The 22,167-nt window shown below is 40.8% G+C and overlaps 1 protein-coding gene across 13 annotated transcripts in view; it reads left to right on the forward strand.

Moving 5' to 3' along the window:
* The first annotated feature begins 8,957 nt into the window (after positions 1-8,957).
* Positions 8,958-22,167, forward strand: part of ppip5k1a (diphosphoinositol pentakisphosphate kinase 1a) — a 60,870-nt gene continuing 47,660 nt past the window's right edge. For 12 of the 13 annotated variants that reach the window (XM_047363127.1, XM_047363139.1, XM_047363132.1 and 9 more), the window contains exons 1-7: positions 8,958-9,064; positions 13,086-13,582; positions 14,180-14,275; positions 16,122-16,317; positions 16,621-16,711; positions 16,808-16,893; positions 17,122-17,276. In XM_047363127.1, the coding sequence (XP_047219083.1) occupies positions 13,439-13,582; positions 14,180-14,275; positions 16,122-16,317; positions 16,621-16,711; positions 16,808-16,893; positions 17,122-17,276 (768 nt within the window). In that variant the 5' untranslated portion in view covers positions 8,958-9,064; positions 13,086-13,438. The remainder of the gene's footprint in view (positions 9,065-13,085; positions 13,583-14,179; positions 14,276-16,121; positions 16,318-16,620; positions 16,712-16,807; positions 16,894-17,121; positions 17,277-22,167) is intronic. The other variant, XM_047363130.1, reaches the window with a different exon arrangement.

Below are 22,167 nucleotides of genomic sequence, written 5' to 3' on the forward strand. Positions count from 1 at the left end.
CTCTGCTCAGTCGGCCTCCTGATCTACCTGCAATTTCCTCCTGGTCGACTGCCTGAACTCTGTGCTTGCTGGGGACGACCTCCTGGTCGCCTGCCTGAACTCTGTGCCTGCTGGGGACGACCTCCTGGTCGCCCGCCTGAACTCTGTGCCTGCTCAAGACGACCTCCTGGTCGCCCGCCTGAACTCTGTTTTTGTTTTTGGCCCTCCTACCGAGACCCCCACCGCCCGCCCTAGTCGGGTTGTTTTTTTGTTTTTTTTGTTTGGACTGTTGTGGGCGTCCCCTTAAGCGGGGGGTTCTGTCATGATTTGGGGTTGTTTGGTTTTTGGTATCGGGTTTTTTCCTTATGTTTTTCACAGTTCAAGTTTTGAATCATGTTTCTGTTTATTTTCCTGGTCATGCTTTTGTTTTGTCATGTTGTTCATATTTTGTCAAGTTTGGTTTTCGGATCTGGTTATGCTTTTGCTTCATGTTTTTCTAGTTTGTGTTCAAGAGTCTCTGTTTTGCTCCAGTCACGTTTGTTCTGTTAATTAAGTTTATTTGGTTCACCTGCTTCAAGTTCATCTGTCTCCTTGCTCCGCCTGGTTTTCACGCCATATATTCACACCTGTTCTGTTAGTCGTTGCGGAAACATTTCTCATGTCTTGTTCTCATGCTCATGTCTAGTTCTCTAACCAAGTCTTGTCTTTTTGCTTGTCTTGCCTGCCCGTTTGTTTTGTTCCTGCCTCCTGCTGAGTGTGAGTTTTCGTAATTAAACCTTTTCTTCACTTACGATCACGCTGCCTGCTCATCTACATTCTGGGGTCCAATATCAAGTAAACCATGACACATCCAGTAGAAATTCCAGACTCAAGGAGAACAAGCTTCAACAGTCTGCAGACTTTTAAGATTTGGATTTTGGCGTCAGCAACCAATGGAAATGGTTCATCCAGGACAATTAATTGATTATCAGACTGGTAGCAGGACGTGGACTACAATACCAGGACCACTACTGATGGTTGAACAGCAACATTAACTAGGAGTTTTTAAACATCACAAATTATTTTTTTTAATCTGCCTTTTTGTTCCTTTGATAGCTGTTTTTCTCTTTTGCTTGTTTTACTGAAGTAATAATGCAAAAATCTTATTTAATGCTTTGAAAAAAAAGATTTTGGCCAAAAATGCACGATATGACAACTCAGAATTAAAACATTACTTATAATACAGCGGCATGAAAAAGCCCCCTCATAAATTTCTCCTGTTTTTGCTTTTTTGTCTTTCTTAAAGACTTCTTCAAGAATCCTTCATGAGGACTAGTAGATCGAGGCATGTGATGCTGTCCGTTACGGCGGAGCCGGGGTCCCACTCTGGAGCCAGGCCTTGGGTCGGGACTCGCTGGAGAGCGCCTTGTGGCCGGGTTGCTCCTCGCGGGACCCGTCCCGGCCAAGCCTGAACAAGAGACGCAAGGCCATCCCCCAGTGGGCCCATCACCTACAGGGGAACCGTGAGGGACCAGTGCAAATATGATTGGGCGGCGGACGAAGGTGGAGACCTTGGCGGCCCGATCCCCGGATGCTTAGGCTGGCTCTAGGGATGTGGAATGTCCCCTTGCTGGGGGGAAAGGAGCCTGAGCTTGTGCGGGAGGTCGAGAGATATCCACTAGAAATAGTCGGGCTCGCCTCCACGCACAGCAGGGGCTCTGGAACCCATCTCATCGAGAGGGGCTGGACTCTCGACTCTCTCTACTCTGGAGTGAGAGTGGGAGAGGCGGTGGGCTGGGGTGGGTTTGCTTGTTGCCCCCCAGCTCAGCTGGAGGAGAAAGCCGGACAGACTTGGCAGGCCCAAACGCATAGTGAGGGTCTGCAGGGAACGTCTGGCGGACCCCTTGGCCAGGGATGTATTCAACTCCCACCTCCAGGAGAGCTTTGACCAGATTCCGGGGGATGTTGGAGACATAGAGTCCGAGTGGACCAAGACCTCTGCATCTATTGTCGATGCTGCTGTCCATAGCTGCGGCCATAAGTTCTGCGGTGCCTGTCGCGGCTGCAATCCCAGAATCCGGTGGTGGACACCGGCAGTAAGGGACGCTGTCAAGCTGAAGAAGGAGTCCTATCGGCTGTGGTTGGCTTGTGGGACTCCTGAGGCGGCTGACGGGTACCGTGAGGCCAAGCGTGTTGCGGTCCGGGGTGTGGCAGAGGCAAAAACTCGGGCCTGGGAGGAGTTCGGTGAGGCCATGGAGAAGGACTACCGGTTGGCCTCGAAGCGATTCTGGCAAACCGTCCGGCGCCTCAGGAGGGGGAAGCAGTGCTTCGCCAACACTGTTTACAGTGGAGGTGGGAGGCTGCTGACCTCGACTGAGGGCATTATTGGGCGGTGGAAAGAGTACTTCAAGGATCTTCTCAATCCTGCCATCACACATTCCCTGGTGGAAAAAGAGGCTGGGGACTCAGGGTTAGACTCTTTCATCACCCAGGCTGAAGTCACCGAGGTGGTTAAAAAGCTCCGCTGTGGCAGGGCTTTGGGGTTGGATGAGATCCGCCCTGAGTACCTCAAGTCTTTGGATGTTGTGGGGCTGTCACGGTTGACACGCCACTTCAACATTGCTTGCACTGTCGGGGACAGTGCCTCTGGACTGGCAGACTGGGGTGGTGGTCCCCCTTCATAAGAAGGGTGACTGGAGGGTGTTGTTGGGACCCACAGCCATGGGTTACAACAGGAAATGTGGTACGGACTTTTCTGGAACTTTCAAAATAAATTGCATTAACCTACTTCCGGCACAACCTAGGAATTGGGGGGTAGCAGCGGACTTCCCATGATGCCACTGGCCGTATAAAACCCCCACCTTTCCAATGGTCCTTTCTGTACCATCTGGCCTGTGAGACAGTGGGCTAATGTCTCTTTGCTGGCAAAAAGACATAAACTCTTCAAACTGGATCCAAGGGTGTCATAAAATCATGCGATCATATGCAAAGTTAAGTACGAGTGAACTACTGTTTGTGTACCCGGTGATTTCATTCATAAAGAGAGGAAATTAAGGTATAAGCATTGCTTTACTTTGTCTCTGAGGCCTGCAGAAGCAAACTGTGTCCCAGAGGATTCCCCGTAGAGATGCTGTCTCCATTAAGCCGAGTGAAGCGGTTTTCCCGGTCTGAGAGGATGACAACAGGAGCCACATCCCGTGCTAACGTGCAGTGTGGTCAGCGGACAGAACGAGCCGTCTTTCATCCACAGCTACGGAGGTTAGCTGAAAGCTAACCGTTTGTTGACTGTGGACATTTCTTCAAACTCCTGAACACGTTCATATGAAATTTGATGTTTGGCCAGAATAATAGAGAAGGATTTAGATTGAAATGATCTAAACATTTTTTCATTTTATGAAGTTTTGTTTGTGTTGAACTCAGTTATCTTGGTGCTAGCAGGCTATCTGCAGCAAACATGTTCAGGTTGTGTTCTTTGTCTGTGTTTTTAAAGTTAAGACAAACTTTATTTAAAGGGTGATTTTAAACACAGAACTTGATCATAACGCGCCGTCCACGCTTCTGCATTTTAACCCTTTTATTGACGGTATTTTAAAGGTATGTGTTTGATTCTGGCGCTAAGCTATTAGCTTCTCTTGGTAGCTTAACTGCTAACACCTAAGAACATGTGCTTGTTGCTAAATAATATTTACCCAGAAAGGTTTAGTTTTCAATCCAGTAAATAATGTGTCCCTAACATCATTTTACTGAATTTGATAACTAAGTAAACACCATTAAGCCCCATTTCTCCAGAAAGATTTGGTTCTTTTCCAAAATATTCCCTTAAATATTTGACCATTTCCTTTAATAATATTTCTTTAAATATTATTTTAATAAATGAAGGCAGCTAATGAGACCCCGTTGAGAATTAGTCATCCAGAAGGTTGGTTTTATTCAGCAGATCATTCTTTAAAACATTATTTTATTAAAATAATATTTAATCTGATCTTACATTGTGAATGGTTGTCTATATGTTGCTGATTATTGTCTAAGTTGATTCCAAGACTAACTTAACTTCCAGATTCTTCAAGATAATCCTTGGTTCTCAAACATAAACATTGCATGGTAATGTTGCATCACTCTTTTTGGTCATAATTATCAATCATCTTTAATCAACTTGTTTATATTGTACATAGTCCATTAGTCTTCATTATTCTTTAATTCTGCTTGGTAGTTTAGTTGGATTGTTTTAGCAAAGTAAAGAGTTTGTTGATTGAAATATGTTTGACTTTGAGTTGACTTATTTTTGTTCATAAATTCTTGTATTTTAAGAAATTGTGTGAATTTATTCCATATATGTGCAGAGTTTATGCTGTTCAATAATGTCAGAGCTCGTCTCACACCTTTCTATTGTGTCCTAATACCATCACCTTACTGGGCTGGTATTCACAGGACAACCCTTAACAGACCCAAATATTATTTGATAAAATATTAATATTAAATATTAAATAATATGGGATGGGATGAGGATCAGCTCCTCCAAGTCCGAGGCCATGGTTCTCAACAGGAAAAGGGTGGCTGGTCCTCTTCAGGTTCCTGCCTCAAGTGGAGGAGTTTAAGTATCTCGGACTCTTGTTCACGAGTGAAGGAAGAATGGAGCGGGAGATCGACAGACGGATCGGTGCGGCTGCTGCAGTAATGGGGGCGCTGTGCCGGTCCGTTGTGGTGAAGAGAGAGCTGAGCTGAAAAGCGAAGCTCTCGATTTACCGGTCGGTCTACATTCCTACCCTCACCTATGACCATGAACTTTGGGTCATGACCGAAAGAACGAGATCCCGGATACAAGCGGCTGAAATGAGCTTCCTCCGTAGGGTGGCCGGGCTCTCCCTTAGAGATAGGGCGAGGAGCTCGGCCATCCGGGAGGAGCTCGGAGTAGAGCTGCTGCTCCTCCACATTGAGAGGAGCCAGTTGAGGTGGCTCGGGCATCTATACCGGATGCCTCCTGGACACCTTCCTCTGGAGGTGTTCCAGGCACGTCCCACCGGGAGGAGGCCCAGGGGACGGCCCAGGACACGCTGGAGGGACTATGTCTCTCGGCTGGCCTGGGAACGCCTTGGGCTCCCCCTGGAGGAACTGGAGGAGGTGTCTGGGGAGAGGGACGTCTGGGTGTCTCTGCTGAGTCTGCTGCCCCCGCAACCCGGTCCCGGATAAAGTGGAAGACGACGAGTACGAGTCTTTCTTAAATCTTTCCGATTATCAAACACATTTTACTATCAGACCAAGATAACCTGAGTAAATACAAGTAGCAGATTTCAGATTCCAGTTTGTAAGGAGAAACCAGCCTGGCTGTATGAGTAAGTAACCACCTTCCTTGTTAAATCATGAATTATCTGTGATAAACCAGTTTCACCAGCTACACCTAGGCCTGATTACCGCTTAACCTGCAGAATCAAGAAACCATTTAAATTTAAATTTGTATTTATTTAGTATTTATTTATTTATTTATTTATTGAGCAACCCAACAAAATAAACAACAAACAATGCATGCCAACATGACAACATTTTGTGCCGAAAAAAGAAGAAAAAAAAGGAGTAGGAAGAGGTTAAAAACGTATATACTCCTACCCCCTCCTCCACTCAAGATGTGGACAGCTGTATGCTTTTATATGAATTTATGCTATCATATCATATGTGACTGTAAAATTTGACATATTAACATTATAATAACAAGGTTTGTCAATAGAATTTATAACATTTCTAATATGCTATTTCTTCAGAATTTCCTGAAAACATCCTTAGTTTGCATAATTTTCTAATATGGTGTATTTATACATTTTTTAAACTGATAAATATTTAAGCAACTTTTAAACTCAGAATTTAACCCATTCCATAAATCAAATTCGCATCGCGTTATGCACGTTATTTTATAGATGTATGGAAAAACAACTTTTAGTTAGCTTCTCTATCACTAAATAATATTTGAATATTCTCTGGTAATTGGTGGTATCTTGCTTTAAAAAGTAATTGTAGTATTAGGCTAAACCTGGGGGAGTCAGGTTTAGCTTAAACCGGCTCAGTTATGATTGAGGTGCAAACACCCTCCATTTCTGCTACCTGTATGACCCCTTCTCTTTTCCAATGGTTATAATCAGTCTGACAGAGAGAAATATCCCAATCATTGTGGTTTTTAGTATAACAATGACCATCAGTAGGCTCTAGATGGATAAACTGTATCAGTTTATTATTATACTTAGTACTCCTACACATAGCCCATTCTAAAATGGCCAAACTCTAACACTCAGTAGTTTAATCTAAACTCCCCAACAACCCCACATCATTACAAACCCTTTATGAAGAGCCTTGAGACGACATGTGTTGTGAATTGGCTCTATATAAATAAACTGAATTGAATTGAATTATATTGGACTTAAAAAAAATAACATCTTCATGTGATCCCTATTGCTTGCTCCATGAAGTATTCTCATGCTTTTTTCTGCAATTGAAATAAGGGTTTAAATAGTACCTGCCTGACAGCATGACGTAGGCCAAAAGATCCCAGAAGCATTTTATCTTGCCCTGACTCAAGGAGGTTCAAAGACAGATGAGAAGCAAAGTCAGTGGCATCAGTCAGGTTAGAAAGGGTTATAAATCCATTTATCAAGGCTGTGGGACTCCAGTGCAACACAATGTCCACAGTCAAAGAATACATGGTCAGAGGTCGTGGTTCAATGATAAGAAAGAGAGACTGGGCAAGAATGGCCTCCATGGGAGAGTTTCAAGGCCAGAACCACTGCTGACTCAAAAGAACACAAAGGCCCATCTCACTTTTACCAAAAGACGTCTTGATGAAAACGTTTGGTGAAATAGTCTGTGGACTGACCAGACAAAAGTGGACCTTTTTGGAAGGTCTGGGACCAGTTACTTCTGGTGTGAAGCTAACACCATACCCACAGTCGAACATGGTGGTGATAGTGTGATGGTCTGGAGCTGCTTTGCTGCTTCAGAACCCAGATGACTTGCTGTAATTAATGGAACCATAAATTCTGCTCTGTAGAATAAAATCCCGAAGGAGAACGTCCAGCCATCAGTTTGAGACCTTCAAGTCTAATTGGGTTCTGCGGCAGGACAGTGATCCAAAGCACAACAGCAAATTTACCTCTGAATGGCCGGAAAAATGCTAAATCTGGACTGAAATCTGACTGAGATGACCTTAAACAGGACATTCATATAATAAAACCCTCAATCGTTGCCAAATATTAACAATTTCGCACAGCAGAGTGGGCCAGAAATCCTCCATAGGGTGTAAAAGACCAGTTATCTCAAATAGTTGATTACACCTTATTAGGTCTAGGGAGCAATACTTTTTGACAGAGGGCCAGAGCTTTCTCTTCAATAAAGGAAATTACAATTTCAAATTTACGTTTTGTATTTATTCAGGTTTTCTTTGTCTGATATTAAAATTCCATTAATGACCTGAAACATTTCAATGTGGAAAAAAGCACACACAGAAGAAATCTGTCAGGGGGCAAATTCTTTTTTCATGGCGCTGTAAAATAAAACCACTTAAGTGTCATCTGAGGGCCACATCCAGGGCTGCCGGAAATATCCTACAGCAACACTGTTTTCATCAGCCTGGCAGACAGAAACACAGACAACAATTTAAGCCTCAAACAAGCAGCCACTGTGCTAAACTTGTCACTTGTTGTGACAGTAAACATTCAACCATGAGTTGCAGAACCGCTTAACAGCTCATATATGTGTCAACAGTGTTTTATGTAGTAAATATGAGTTGCTGGCAGATGGTTCTGCAGAGGATAGAGAGGAAAAAGGATCGTCGGAGTGTCACTACCTTGTGTTTTGGATCAGCTATGGAACTGGAGCAGGAACATGGCTTTGCACATTGCTGGATGCATCATCCATGACTTTATGAACTGCTACAACCAGGCAAACGGTACCACCCTGTCAAAAGCAGAACTACCATGCTAACAGCTTTCTTCTATAGCATGTTAAAATGTTGAACTGCTGGGTAGATTAGTACACTCTTCTTATAGTTACACTTTTATGTTGTACATACGTATTTTAATGCATTTTTGTCAATGAAATAATAAACTAATTTGATTTCATAGTGGGAGTAAATTATAGTTTTATCTTGCACACTATGCTTTGGGGATAATTTGACAGAAAAAAGTCTTACTGCAGGTGAGAGAAACACTGTTAGACAGAAGAAGACTGCTTAAGTTTTGTACAGGGATGAAACTTTAAACTCTTTATTGAGTGTGTGACATAATTACACTGAAAACTGAATATTTTGTGGTAACATCTTAAAACCGAAACTTTAGGAGAGTTAAAAATGGTACATTTATCTAAAAAACAGTTCAGTCAGCTTTCCATGGAATGCTTAAACTCTGATCTGATTGTTGTTTTTCTTCTAACATGTTTATCTGTTATCACACACTATCCCTGACTGAGCCACACATTTTAATGTCTTCAAATTTAATTCTACTATATTTTTTTGTGTTTTTTATAATGTCGTTAGAGAGGCAAGAAACCCAAAAACTATGACAGAAATGAAATGAATCCTTAGAAATGCAGTTTTAAATTAGCTTTTAATCTTATGCATTTGCATCTTTTAGTAACATAGTGGTAATGCCAAAGCGCATCACAGTGTATTTGTGCAAAAGTCATGTGTCATTTCTTAATAGGAGTTAACAGCCACAAGTATTTAATGTAAAAGTTAATAAATCCTTAAAAAACAATGCTCAATAGGCCATTAAATTAGCCGAATTAGTTATTCCATCTGTTATTTTAGTTTCTATTGTGCATGGCAGTTTACTTTATGGGGATCTATCCTATTTAAGGGGCATATTGTGTTTTAAGACTACATGTTTTCATTGAAATGAAGTTGCAGTACTCTGTTTCAACACTAGAAGTCGCAAACGTTCTCCTACCAACCTAGGCCGCCAGTTATTGGCCCATACTGGGCCTTGGCCACGCCTTCTCGAGCAAAGCTTTTTCCCAATTGGCTGATTTAGACGTCAGTAATCCATATGTCAACTTGGCTCCATGCAAACTGTCAATATCGAGTAGGGTGTACCAAGGCAACAGCAGCAGAAGAGCTTCTTATGAGACCGTAAGTTCAATGTTTTATCTCCTGTTACTCATACATATTAGTAGATGTGCAGTACTAAGTGTTGATATTAATGGTACCATTTGGTGTCGGTGTCAAATTCAGAAGTAACGGCACCAGAACACTTGTTTACGTTGGCGAAATAGCTGCTAGTTAAATGCTAACAAGCTAACGGCAGCTAAAATATACCGTCAGAATTAATGTTAGCTTCCGACAACTGCTTCCAAAACGAGAAACAGTGAAGACGGCATTTTAATTGGTAATTATAGTTTTTAAAATGTTTTTTATTTTGCTTTTTTCTGCACCAATTTCTTCACATGAAAAGTCTCCTTACGTTCAAATGTCCGCAGCGGTGACTTCATTCTATTATTGATTCCAGCGTTAATAGCCGTTCTTTTACATTTCATTTAACCAGTGACATTTTTAAGACTTTCTTCCTATAAAAACATCATGTGCAGCCAGATAAATGTGGTATTTCCCCTTTAACTCATTGAAATGTGTGACTTTATGTGACTAAAGTGTCCTTTATGATGATTTCGTTATTACTTAAACTGTTATCAGTTCACATATTTTGTATAAGTACTATAAATTCAGCACTGAAAGAGATAATGAATTAATAAAGATTACATTATTTTCTCTTTATCATGATCTATTTTTGTTGCGCTTTTCCACCACTAAACCCAGATAAACACTGTTTTAATTTCTTTTGTAATAATGTTTGTGTCCCATCTTTGCTAATATATTAGATTTACTGAGTGAAGGAATACCAGTGGAATTAAAGGGGCTTTGGGTCAATTTGGCCCTCTGTTAAGTTGTGCATCCTTCATTCATTCATGCCTGGCCTATTTCCTGTTTGTGTTCATAAACAATGTACCTAAACATGGTGGACTGTTTAACATATCCGTTTATTTCTTTGGTTTTAGTATTTTCATAAATTTTGGAGATAGGTTTTCATTAAAAGCCATAAATATCAGGCCCAGTTTTTTTAATTTATAGCATTAATAATGAGTGGCATACCACACAGGACTTCTGTTATGGAGTGTTTAATAAGCTATAATTTCAAACACTCGTGTAAATAATGTATTTCACCAAATGAATGGACTCTCACTGGCCCTGATTCCCAAACCTCACATAAAGTAAAGAAGAAGTCATGATGATGGAAAACGGACTCCTGGTCAGTAGCAGATGAGGCTGTCCCACTGAGAGACCGCTCCATTTCATTCCCAGCTTTTTGGAGTTTGGAAACATTTTTTCCTCTCGTCATTTTCTGAAGGGCAAAGGTTTAATGATGCTTAATGAATGAGTGGTTTTCACACTGCTTTATCAAACATTGACCCTCATTATCTTTGAGTTCCCACATCACACTTTGATTTTTAGATTTTCATTCAACAATATCATGTTTTTGACTTATTGAATGATGGACATTCCTTCAAAAATTCAAAAAGGGCAATTTCAGTACCTGTTTGATCGTTGGACAATTAAATATGGACTCAGTTGTTAATTTATCTTTGTGTTCAGTTAGTTTCTTTCACCAAAACGGTGAAGAAACTATTAGGAAAATAATTAGTTTGTCCTAACAAAATGCACTCACAGGTCTTTTTGTCCACTGACCATTCAAGGTTAGGGTTAGCACACTTAGTGATGGAAACAAATTGTACAAATCAACCCAAGAACAGACATAAGGATCTGTACAAAGTTTTTATATCATTCACCGATGTAATAAAAACCCTAAAATCTAATTATTCAATACATTTAGTTCAGTTCAGTTTATTTATAAGCCACTAATTCACATCAAAGGTCATCTCAAGACAATTTACCAGAAAAACATGTTTAGTTCATGTTCAGTTATAAAATATGTCATTACTCCAGTTCAATATAATCCAGTCATACAGACTGACCCAAATTCAGCTCCATAGTGACTAAGTTTAATGAATAAAACACAAAGCCTTCCTTTAAACTTGTCATGTGGCCACAGCAGAGAGAAGTTTACGTCATCCCAGACCTCAACATTCGTAGTGACTTTAACCTCCAACCTTTTCAATTCTCCTGACTAACAGAGCAATGCACTGCTGGTACACTGGTAACGCTGGTCCTGATGAAAGGCCATGACTGAATGATCATGTAGAACAACATGATTAATGTCATCTTTCATCACAAAGTCAAGAAAAGCAGAAAAAATACATGAGTCAAGGTCAAGTTAAATATCAATGAGTGATGCTGGGTCTTTAAAAACCAAACGGCATAAAAGTTAATAACTCACTAAGCTGTTATCTGTTTTTAGCCTGATGAAGGAGTGACTACTGTTTGGCTGAGCTTGGTGTTCTTTACAAAGAAAGATAAAAGTAAAGCGTCATAACGACGATTCTGAGTCAGCTTTCAGACGTTACCAAGTCATGGCTTACCTGCAAGGCCTTCTGGGTCATACTGCAAATAAAAGCTCACACCTGTCTGAATCATTGACGTAAAAGCAGTTCATTATCTATAATTCATTATAAGGATGGAAATATTCCCATTATGTTTCTCTGTTAACCAACCTGCAAGTAATAATCAGTTCATAGTAAAAAGAAAGTGCACACCTTTTGTTTGTTTTACTTTATCTACGACCGAGGTGTCCAAAGTGAGGCTCAGGGGCCATTTGCGGCCCCTGGACTGATTTTTTTTTTGCGGCCCCTACTGCAGTTCAAGAATGATACAAATTTGGCCCCCCAGCACCGATGGTTTGATGCAGACAGACTTAGTATTTTTAATCAGTCCAAAATATTAGCAACAAATTAAAATCTTCTTAAAATAGAAACGTATTAGTCTTTTAATAACCAGACTTTTTGCATTCGCATTAATTTCATAGAAAACAGGACCTCATCTGTCCAGTGACTTTTACTCAAAAGCTGCTAATTTATTAAACTTGGCCAAATATAGCGAAGAGTGACCCAAATTCTGCTCATACGGTTGAGAATAGATTTAAAAAACCTTTTCCTACAAAATAAATCTGACAACTTTATTTGTTTCATTAAAATATTGCATGCTTAATGTAGGTTAAAAATATCACCAGATAACTTTAAGATTTTAGTTTTAGAATATGAACATGTGTTTTTGCCTCCAGGTATTTTTGGCCCATATGACAAAAAGTTTGGACACCCCTGATCTAGGACAACGATGTCCAAACATTTTACGCTGCGGGACGAAGTTGAAAGTACTCCTGGGGCCGTGATTTTGTTTTTCCTAAATAAAAGCACAAAACGATTTTCTTTGTGTTTTTACCAGTTTTGAAGCTTGGTTGAGGCTTCAAATTATTCCAAGGTCTTAATAGTCTGGGTGATATCGGACCATTTGTTTGACCGGAAATGAGGCGTTGCGTACGTGTATTTAGATATTCGCTCATAGTGGTTTCAGATTAACAAATCAATCCTTCAGGGGGATCTTGGTCTTTTTGGCAGCCATGTTGGTTTTAGCTCTGAGATCCCAGAGGGCTTGGTTATTATCTCAGCTGAAGCCCCTCTTTGAGCTGCTCTCAGTTACAGTAATGCTTGCTGCTGCACACAGCCAGTTTGTAACCTTATATTCCGATGGTGGCTTGTTGTGATGTTCCAGAGAGGTAATAATCAGATCTGTCTGCTGACTTTCCTGTCTTTAAGCTGTTAATGTTTAGGTAGAGTGAAAACACGCTCACTGGATTCCTCGGGAGTCTGTCAAACAGCCGTTCTTCATATTTACACGTTTACAGAACTGCAGCAACTTTTTTAAAACTATTAACATCTGAAACAGCAGCCACCAAAATTATGTACTGAGACGATGGCTTGGAGCCCAAACCAAATATAGGATTCAGACTTTTATTCCTGACGTATTCCTTGTGTAGACTAACCTGTTACAGAAACAAGATGGAAATGCATGGAGATATTAGACAACAATGGAAGATTTTAGTTATTCTTTAAGGTAAACAAAGATTTATCCAGAGGATAGCAGTAAAATGACACCATGATGTTGAATGCATATATAATTGTTATCAGTGTATTTTGTGTTTCTGCAGGACTGTCCATCTTTTCTCCAAATGGGGGAAGAAACTATGATTTTATAACTGGAGCCTGTTGCTGAGGATTCTTGTGAAAGTCAGTCCAGCCCTTTGGATCACAATCTGCTGAGTGAAGATGAGAAAATATAGAAAACTTTGTGCCCAATAACGTACCAGCACTGCAGTTTCTCTCATCTGCCCAGAATAGTCCTCACCATCTCACCACCTCAACCACCTCTGCTGTGCAGCCCAAGCAGGGGGGACTCATCCCTCTCCACAGGCCTCGGGCCCTCCCATCGGCGGCCCGCTCTGGCCGTTTGTTGGTGTCTAATGGCGCGGTGGGATGCTGAGGGCTGCTGCGGGAGACTGTGATGTCAGAGCCCAACAGCCCGGGCGAGAGCCAGCGTGGCGCTCCCAGATTCTTCGTGGGCTGCGAGGACGATGAGAGCGAGGTGCTGGAGGATAGCATAAGGACAGACATGGAGCTGTATGAGGACAACGAAGACACAGACTCGGTGAGGGACTTTTTCTGTTCTCACTAACAGTTAGGTCTGTTTTTCTCTGTTTGGCTAGAAGTGTCGTTCCCAAGCTTAAAAACAGCAGAAGAACTTAACGTTAGCTGTTGGTGTCGATCTGCTTGTGACCTTTCCATGTTTCACTGCTACGTTCTTTACTTTGTATCTGAGGTTCTTCTCATATCTTATTAGCTCGTAAATGTCAGCTAAATTATTAACAAAGGAATGTTTCTTGTTGTTGTTTATTTAAAACCAGTAAAGTTCAATTCTGGTGTATCACAGAAGAAAAGCTTTTAGAAAACAAGTTTCAACATCTGGGCTCTGAATATTTCCTCCCGGTGTCCCGGTTCTGAAGAGCAGAACATCCTCGCCCTCATGAGAAAAACTTTAATATCCGTGATGGTTTAAACGGTTGATGATATGAAGGCTGAATAAATGACAGCTTTAATGAACTATTTTATGGTGGTTTTGGTGTCTTGACATGGGCTCTTTCTGCTCATATCTTAGTTGTTAAATGACTTTATGTTTACATGTATTTTGTAGCATCTATTTGAACCGGATGACAGTTTTTATGAAGGTATTCTTATTCATGATCAGGTCAAGGTAAAGGAGAAGAAATCAGGAAAGGCAGAGAAGATGAAGAGTGCAGCAAGCAGATGGATCATCAGAAATCTTCTGAAGATTAAGAGAAGGGTACCAAACAAGAACCAGTTAGCCCAGTATGTTAGTTTATAGGCAGCTAGTTTACACACAGGAGCAGAAACGTGATTGTAACCGTCGTCCATGTTAAAGCGCTCCTTTCGTTCATTATTTGACTGGAATGTTAACAGATCTGGTTCCTACTTCAACACATCGACTTTCATCTCTTCCTAATATAATACTTGTAGTACTTATACAGATTTCACTTTTATGTTCAACTGTACCCACAGCTTCCTGAAATGTCTCTGACGAGCAGCCAGACTTTTTAAGCTAAGTGATCAAATATCGGTATTTCATTTTTCATGGTCAGGCTGGAAAGAAGGTTAATATATTAAGATCTACAAACCAGCTGTTCATTTTATAAGATTACATGTAAAAGGATCAATATTTGTTTGCAAAAGCACAATTATTTAAAGGAAAATCAAACCCTTAATTTGAGTACGTTTTTAGTCGCCTTATATAAAATCACATGTTAAGAACTAGTTGTTTTTTTCTATTACTGGTACCCCTGGCAGTCCTTTTTAGATTAATGTAATAAAAATAAATTTGAATACATTTATCCAAGTTTCTTAGAATGTCCTGCTTACTGAGAAAGAAATGCCTTGGGTCCACTAGGCCTGTCAAGGATCCAGGTTTGTCCAGTCTGCCCTCACAGTGAGGAGAATGGTTAAAACAACCCAAAGCTCTCTGATAGACAACTGCACCAAAGAGTGGCATCTTAAGGTCACCGAGCCTCAACAACAACCATTAGACGCCCTCTACATTTTCTGTCCTACCATCACAAATGTAAACGTGGAGTTTGCTAGACTCTTCTGGGATTTTAGCTAGAGCCATGCGGTGGTCAGAAGTGACTTCAATTCAGTTTTATTAATATAGTGCAAATTCAACCAATCTTCCAGGTTCCCAGTCAGGTTCAATCATTCCAGTTAATCCTGACTATCAACCAGTCAGATTCGGTTTATTATTCAAATTAGATAAAAAGTTTTTCTATCTAAGGAAACCCAGCAGATTGCATCCAGTCAGTGACTTGCAGCATTCACTCCTCCTGGATGAGCATGTAGAGACAGTGGACAGTCACTGGCGTTGACTTTGCAGCAATCCTTCATACTGAGCATGCATGTAGCGACAGTGGAGAGGAAAAACTCCCTTTTAACAGGATGAAACCTCCAGCAGAACCAGAACCAGGCTCAGTGTGAGCGGCCATCTGCCACGACCGACTGGAGGTTTGAGAGAACAGAGCAGAGACACAAAGAGAACAAAGAAGCACTGATCCAGGAGTACTTTCTATGGGAAGGAAAAGTAAATGTTAATGGATGTAGTTCCTTTAGTTGTTTCATCTAGAAAGAAAGAACAGATAAACTCTGATCCAGTTTTCAAGGTTAGAGTCTGAAAGAGAGAACATAGAGTTAGTTACAGTAGAAGCTCAGTCAGTAGCCATGTCTAGGAGAGAGAAAGGGTTGAAATGTAAACCAAAGGTTAACATTTCAACCACAAACATCGATAGACATTTGTAATAAAAATCTTGTGTTCTCTGTCAGAAAACAGAAAATTGGTCATGATGATTCAAAACATTTGGCCAACTCATTGCTGGAATTGTTCAGCACACATAAAATCCACCTTTCATGGCAATTTCAGTCCCCAGACCTATGCTCCAACTTGTGAATAGTTATGGTCTAAGATCCCCCAAAATGGGGGTGGTACAAAGTATTAACAACAGGACCACCATTTTGTGCCCACTGAATAAATTTCCTCAGATGAAAGGATTTGTATTTCTAATTATTTGCTTGTTTTCTGAGTCATTTGTGATTCTGATCTGTTTACTGTCTTTGCTGCTGTGCAGCCCCCGGAGCCACAGATCATGGTGGGGATCTGTTGCATGATGAAGAAGTCCAAATCCAAGCCAATGACCCAGATTTTGGAGAGGCTGTGCAGGTTTGAGTACATCACTGTGGTCATCTTCCCAGAGGACGTCATCCTCAACGAGCCTGTGGACAAATGGCCCCTGTGTGACTGTCTCATCTCCTTCCACTCCAAAGGTACGGCCCCCACTCACCCCAGTGCATCCACACAGATGGAAAACCCTAGAGTGACAACATCCACCGTGTACATTTTTTGCAAATTGCCCAAGATGCATGATGGGAACTAAAATAAATCTCCACATGTTGCATGTTTTTGTGATCTCACTGGCTTACTTTGTGGAACTAAATTAAATTGCTCTCATTAGATGACAGAGTTTATGTGTTTACTCATACTTATCTCTCCGGATGTTTGTTTCCTCAGCTTAATGGTTTCAAAATGTATTTCTTTGAATCATGTGTTGGCATGCATGTGTCATCCAGGGTTCCCTCTGGATAAGGCAGTGAGCTATGCCAGCCTGAGAAACCCTCTGCTCATCAATGACCTGAACATGCAGTACTACATACAGGACAGGTACATCCATTTGGCAGAGAGGATCTGTTTTTAGTCCTCAACAAATCAAACATCTGCCAATCTTGCTTTATTTATTATTGGTGGGTTTTTTTGCAGGAGAGAAGTGTATCGTATCCTGCAGGAGGAGGGGATTGAGCTGCCGCGCTACGCTGTGCTGAACCGTGACCCGGATAAACCAGATGGTCGGTCTCTTTTTCATGTTTGTACTGCGCTGTGCTGAACTTACTGAATATTTGTATCAGGCTGCATCAAGCATCATTTATTCAGCTGGGAGCTGCTTCTATGTCAGCTATGGGATAAATATAGCATTGAATGTTCTGCAGGGTCAAGCTTCATCTGTGTATTTTATTGGTGGGTAATGAAAAGGAGCCGCCTGACAAACAGCAACATTTGCTGTGTGTTTGTCTCAGAGTGTAACCTGGTTGAAGGAGAGGACCATGTGGAGGTAAATGGTGAGATCTTCCAGAAGCCCTTTGTGGAGAAGCCTGTATGTGCTGAGGACCACAACGTCTACATCTACTACCCAACGTCTGCAGGTGGAGGCAGCCAGAGGCTCTTCAGAAAGGTCCTGACCTCCACATTTATGGCTTGGTTTTTAACTCTGATTAATGCTCCTAAAGTGCCTGCAGCAAATCACATCATTTCCTTATTACACATCCTGGATTTAATCTTAAACAATGGATTTAATCTTGAGATGATTCTGCATCAGAGAGTAAAAGCCACCTGGAAAAACCACAAACCTTCTGATGAAGTTTCTCTCAATGGTTTAACCTTGAATGTCATAGAAATGTCCGTACCTTATACAGGCATAAGGCCAGATAGATTTCTGAGACCTTGAAAAATAAGAAAATCATGTGAAGTATGTCGCTAGCTAAAATGTTAATTGGGCATATCTTTGAATAAAATTCATATTCCAAGTTAAAACATAATCTTTAGGTTAAACATTAGGGAATAAAATGAGATAATATGGAGATTTTTATATTGCAAAAACTGCCAGGAGTGACCTAAAGCCACATTAGCATACAGATGCACTAAAATACCCAGGTCAGCATGTTGTTATTTAAAATATACATTTAGTTTTTTTATTGTAAGAAGCACAGAATGAAATACTGGTCAGTTTTTAAAAACACTGATAGTAACATGAGTCAGTATTAATTTATGGATAAACATTTCTGTAAATCAAATAAACGAAGATGCAACCAGTTAAATCCAATCTGCAGCACAAACGCTTGAAATATCCACCATTTGCGTCTATATTTTCTCGTGCACAGATCACAGTCAGAGTAAAAACTCCAGAGTAAAAACAAGTACACGGGTGCACGGTTCAGAAGAACATCAAAAAATAGAAACCAGCACATGAAATTATGAGATGATGTGTATTTTGTTGTTTTTTCAGTGTTGCTGGTTGGATTTTGCTGGTACTGCTCCACACAGATTTTTCTTGTTGGGTTGATTGTTTGAGCGGCTTCTGATTGACAGAGTTGTGTTCTGGCCTGTGTACGTTTGTTCACAACTGTAATGTGCTGATGACAGCATTTAAACGCGTCCACCTTGCCAACGTTAAAGAAGAGTGCTAAATCATTAGAAATGCAACAAGCTGATCAGGAGTCAGAAGAAACTTCTTCTCTCTTTACAAAGACCTAAGCTTCAGACTAGGCCTGCTGCAACGTAGCATCTTGGGGTTTCATACATGGCTTCCTAAATTAGTCTATTCCTCTTACATCTAGACTTTATTTCCACATAATCTGCAGTCAGGATGACCATCATCAAAAATCATTTGGAAAATTCAATTCAGCTTATTTATGTAGCGACAATTCACAAGACGTTGTCTCAAGGCACTTCACAAAAGTCAGGTAAATACATTCCAATTAATCCTAACCGTCCGCAGAGTGCAACATTAATTATCTGCTGTATTCTCCTCTGGCTCCTCTGCTGGACAGGTGTGGTAAGGCGTATTCGTCACTTCCTGTTCTCACTGTTGCACTCGGTGAATTGTTTGGTGTGTGAAGCTCATCGTTTGATCTGATTTCTCTCTACTGTGATATCTCTTACTTGTTCTAATACATAAGCACGTTAAAACACTTACTTTCTGTTGCTACATTTAACGTTTGGGGACTCTCCGTGTTTTACATGGTTTTTCTAGTAGTGGTAAGGGGTCGCTAGCTTAGCATTAGCTCCACCATGGCTACCCGTTCTGCTGTTTCTCCCTCTGAGTCTCCTCGTCTCTCCTTCTCTCTGTGTCAGATGTTCAGTTACTCCTCTGCCTCCTTTAGTGATAATGGTACGTGTAATAAATGTAGTATTTTTGTAGCTTTGGAGACGAGGGTGTCGGAATTGGAGGCCCGGCTCCGCGCTGTTGAAAAACCAGCAGATAGTCGAGGCCCCTTAGCCAGCGCGGAGCCACCGAGGGTAGCTCCCCGTAGCTGTCCTCCAGCAGAGCCCGCGCAGCCGGGGCCTCAGGCTGGCTGGGTGACGGTACGTAGAAAGTATAGTCCTAGATCCCAGCCCACAGGTCACCACCAACCCGTCTGCGTTTCTAACAGATTTTCCCCGCTCAGTGACACACCCGCTGAGAAGCCAACTCTGGCAGTTGGCAGCTCCATAGTCAGAAACGTGGCACTAGAGACACCAGCGACCATAGTCAAATGTCTGCCAGGGGCCAGAAGGGGCGACATCAAATCCTACCTGAAACTGCTGGCTAAGGATCAGCGTAAATACAGTAAGATTGTTATTCACGCTGGTGGTAATGACACCCGGTTATGTCAATCGGAGGTCACCAAAGTTAGTGTTGCTTCGGTGTGTAAGTTTGCCAAAACAATGTCGGACTCCGACATTTTCTCTGGTCCCCTCCCCGATCGGACCAGTGACGACATGTTTAGCCGCATGCTGTCATTCAACCACTGGCTGTCTAGGTGGTGTCCAGAAAACAATGTGGGTTACATTGATAACTGGCGAACATTTTGGGGAAAACCTGGTCTGATCTGGAGAGACGGCATCCATCCCACTTTGGATGGAGCTGCTCTTCTTTCTAGTAATCTGGCCGAATTTATTAGTTCTCCAAACCTCTGACAACCCAGGGTTCAGACCAGGAAGCAGGGTCGTAGTTTAACACTCCTCTCTGCAGCTTCTGTACTGCTACCCACCCATTACCCTATTAAGACAGTGTCTCGCCCACGGCCAAAATTGAATAGATTAAAAAATAATCTAAAAGGAGGAAATCAGGAAAATCTAATAAAAATAAACACAACTCAGACTAAAAAGAAAAATAAAACAATTAAATGTGGCTTACTGAACATAAGATCTCTCTCTTCAAAGACTTTGCTAGTTAGTGACCTGATTTGTGAAAATCAGATTGATTTATTTTGCCTCACAGAAACCTGGCTGCAGCAAGAGGATTATGTTACTATAAATGAGTCAACTCCTACTAATTATTTAAATTTTCACATTCCTCGAATTACTGGGCGAGGAGGAGGAGTAGCAACCATCTTTCAGTCTGATTTATTGATTAGTCCCAGACCAATCAATAGCTACAACTCTTTTGAATATTTAATCCTTAGTTTTCCTCATCCAAATTGCAAAGCACTAAAACCTCTTCTGTTTGTTGTTTTGTACCGTCCACCAGGTCCTTACTCTCAATTTTTACATCAGTTTTCAGACCTTTTATCTGATTTAGTGTTAAATACAGATAAAGTTATTATAGTGGGGGATTTTAACATTCATGTTGACACTGAAAGTGATAGCTTAAATATAGCGTTTAATGCTATCTTAGACTCAATTGGCTTTGATCAAAACATTAACAAACCTACCCACCTTTGTCTTCATTCTCTGGACCTTGTGCTGACATATGGCATTGAGTGTAAAGACATAACAATATTTTCTCATAACCCTGTCCTGTCTGACCATTTCTTAATAACCTTTGAGTTTAATTTAACCGAGTACTCCACACCTGAAAGAAAATTTTATTATAGTAGATCATTATCAGACAATGCTGTGACAACCTTTAAAGAATCTGTTCCACTTTTAATTTCCTCATTATCACTGAAAAGCACAGTGGAGGGCAATAATTATGTTTCTGCCCCTTCACAAATTGATTCTCTTGTTCATAGTGTTTCTTCATCATTGCGTGATGCATTAGACAATGCAGCCCCCTTGAAAAAGAAGGTAATTATTCATAGGAGGCTAGCTCCTTGGTTTAATTCAGAGCTGCGTACTTTAAAGCACAATGTTAGAAAATTGGAGAGAAAATGGCACTCTACACACCTAGAGGATTCCTATTTAATCTGGAAAAATAGCCTACTGTTGTATAAAAAGACACTTCACCAAGCTAGAACAGCTTATTTCTCATCATTAATAGAAGAGAACAAGAATAATCCTAGGTTTCTCTTTAGTACAGTTGCTAAACTTACACAGAGTCATAGCTCTGTTGAGCCATCCATTCCCTTAGCTCTTAGCAGCCATGACTTTATGGGATTCTTCTTAAATAAAATTGATTCTATTAAAAATAAAATCTTTGACATACTCCTGAAGATGATTACTTCATCCTCAGCAAGTGAGACAACATTGGAAATAACTGTAGAACCTGATCTGTGTTTGGACTGTTTTGATCCTGTGGAGCTTCCTGAGTTATCAGAAATATTAGCTTCATCAGAACCTTCAACTTGTATGTTAGACCCAATCCCAACCAAATTATTTAAGGAAGTGTTCCCTCTGATTACCAGCCCCATTTTAGATATGATTAATCTATCTTTAGTAAATGGATCAGAACCACAGGCTTTTAAGGTAGCTGTAATTAAACCTTTACTTAAGAAACCTTCGCTTGATTGAGATGATTTAATAAATTACAGACCTATATCCAATCTTCCATTCTTATCTAAAATTCTTGAGAAAATAGTTGCTAATCAAATGTGTGAACATTTATACAGCAATGACCTGTTTGAAGAGTTTCAGTCAGGTTTCAGAGCTCATCATAGCACTGAAACAGCTCTGCTGAAAGTCACTAATGATATTCTTATGGCCTCAGATAATGGACTTGTGTCTGTTCTGGTTCTGTTAGATCTCAGTGCTGCATTTGATCCAGTCGACCATAATATTCTCTTAGAAAGGCTGGAATATGCTGTAGGGATCAGGGGAACAGCACTAGGCTGGTTTAAATCTTATCTGTCTGACAGATTCCAGTTTGTTCATGTAAATGATAAATCATCATAGAAATATCCTATCCAGGAGTGACGCTGAAAAACTAGTCCATGCATTTGTTACTTCAAGGCTGGACTATTGTAATTCTTTACTATCAGGATGTCCACAAAATGCAGTTAAAAGCCTTCAGCTGATTCAAAATGCTGCAACAAGAGTTCTGATGAAAATTAAAAAGAGAGATCATATTTCTCCTATTTTAGCTTCCCTTCATTGGCTCCCTGTTAAATCCAGAATAGAATTTAAAATTCTCCTCCTCACATATA

Source organism: Girardinichthys multiradiatus, chromosome 4 (assembly GCF_021462225.1).
Source record: "Girardinichthys multiradiatus isolate DD_20200921_A chromosome 4, DD_fGirMul_XY1, whole genome shotgun sequence".
Classification (NCBI taxonomy): Eukaryota; Metazoa; Chordata; class Actinopteri; order Cyprinodontiformes; family Goodeidae; genus Girardinichthys; species Girardinichthys multiradiatus.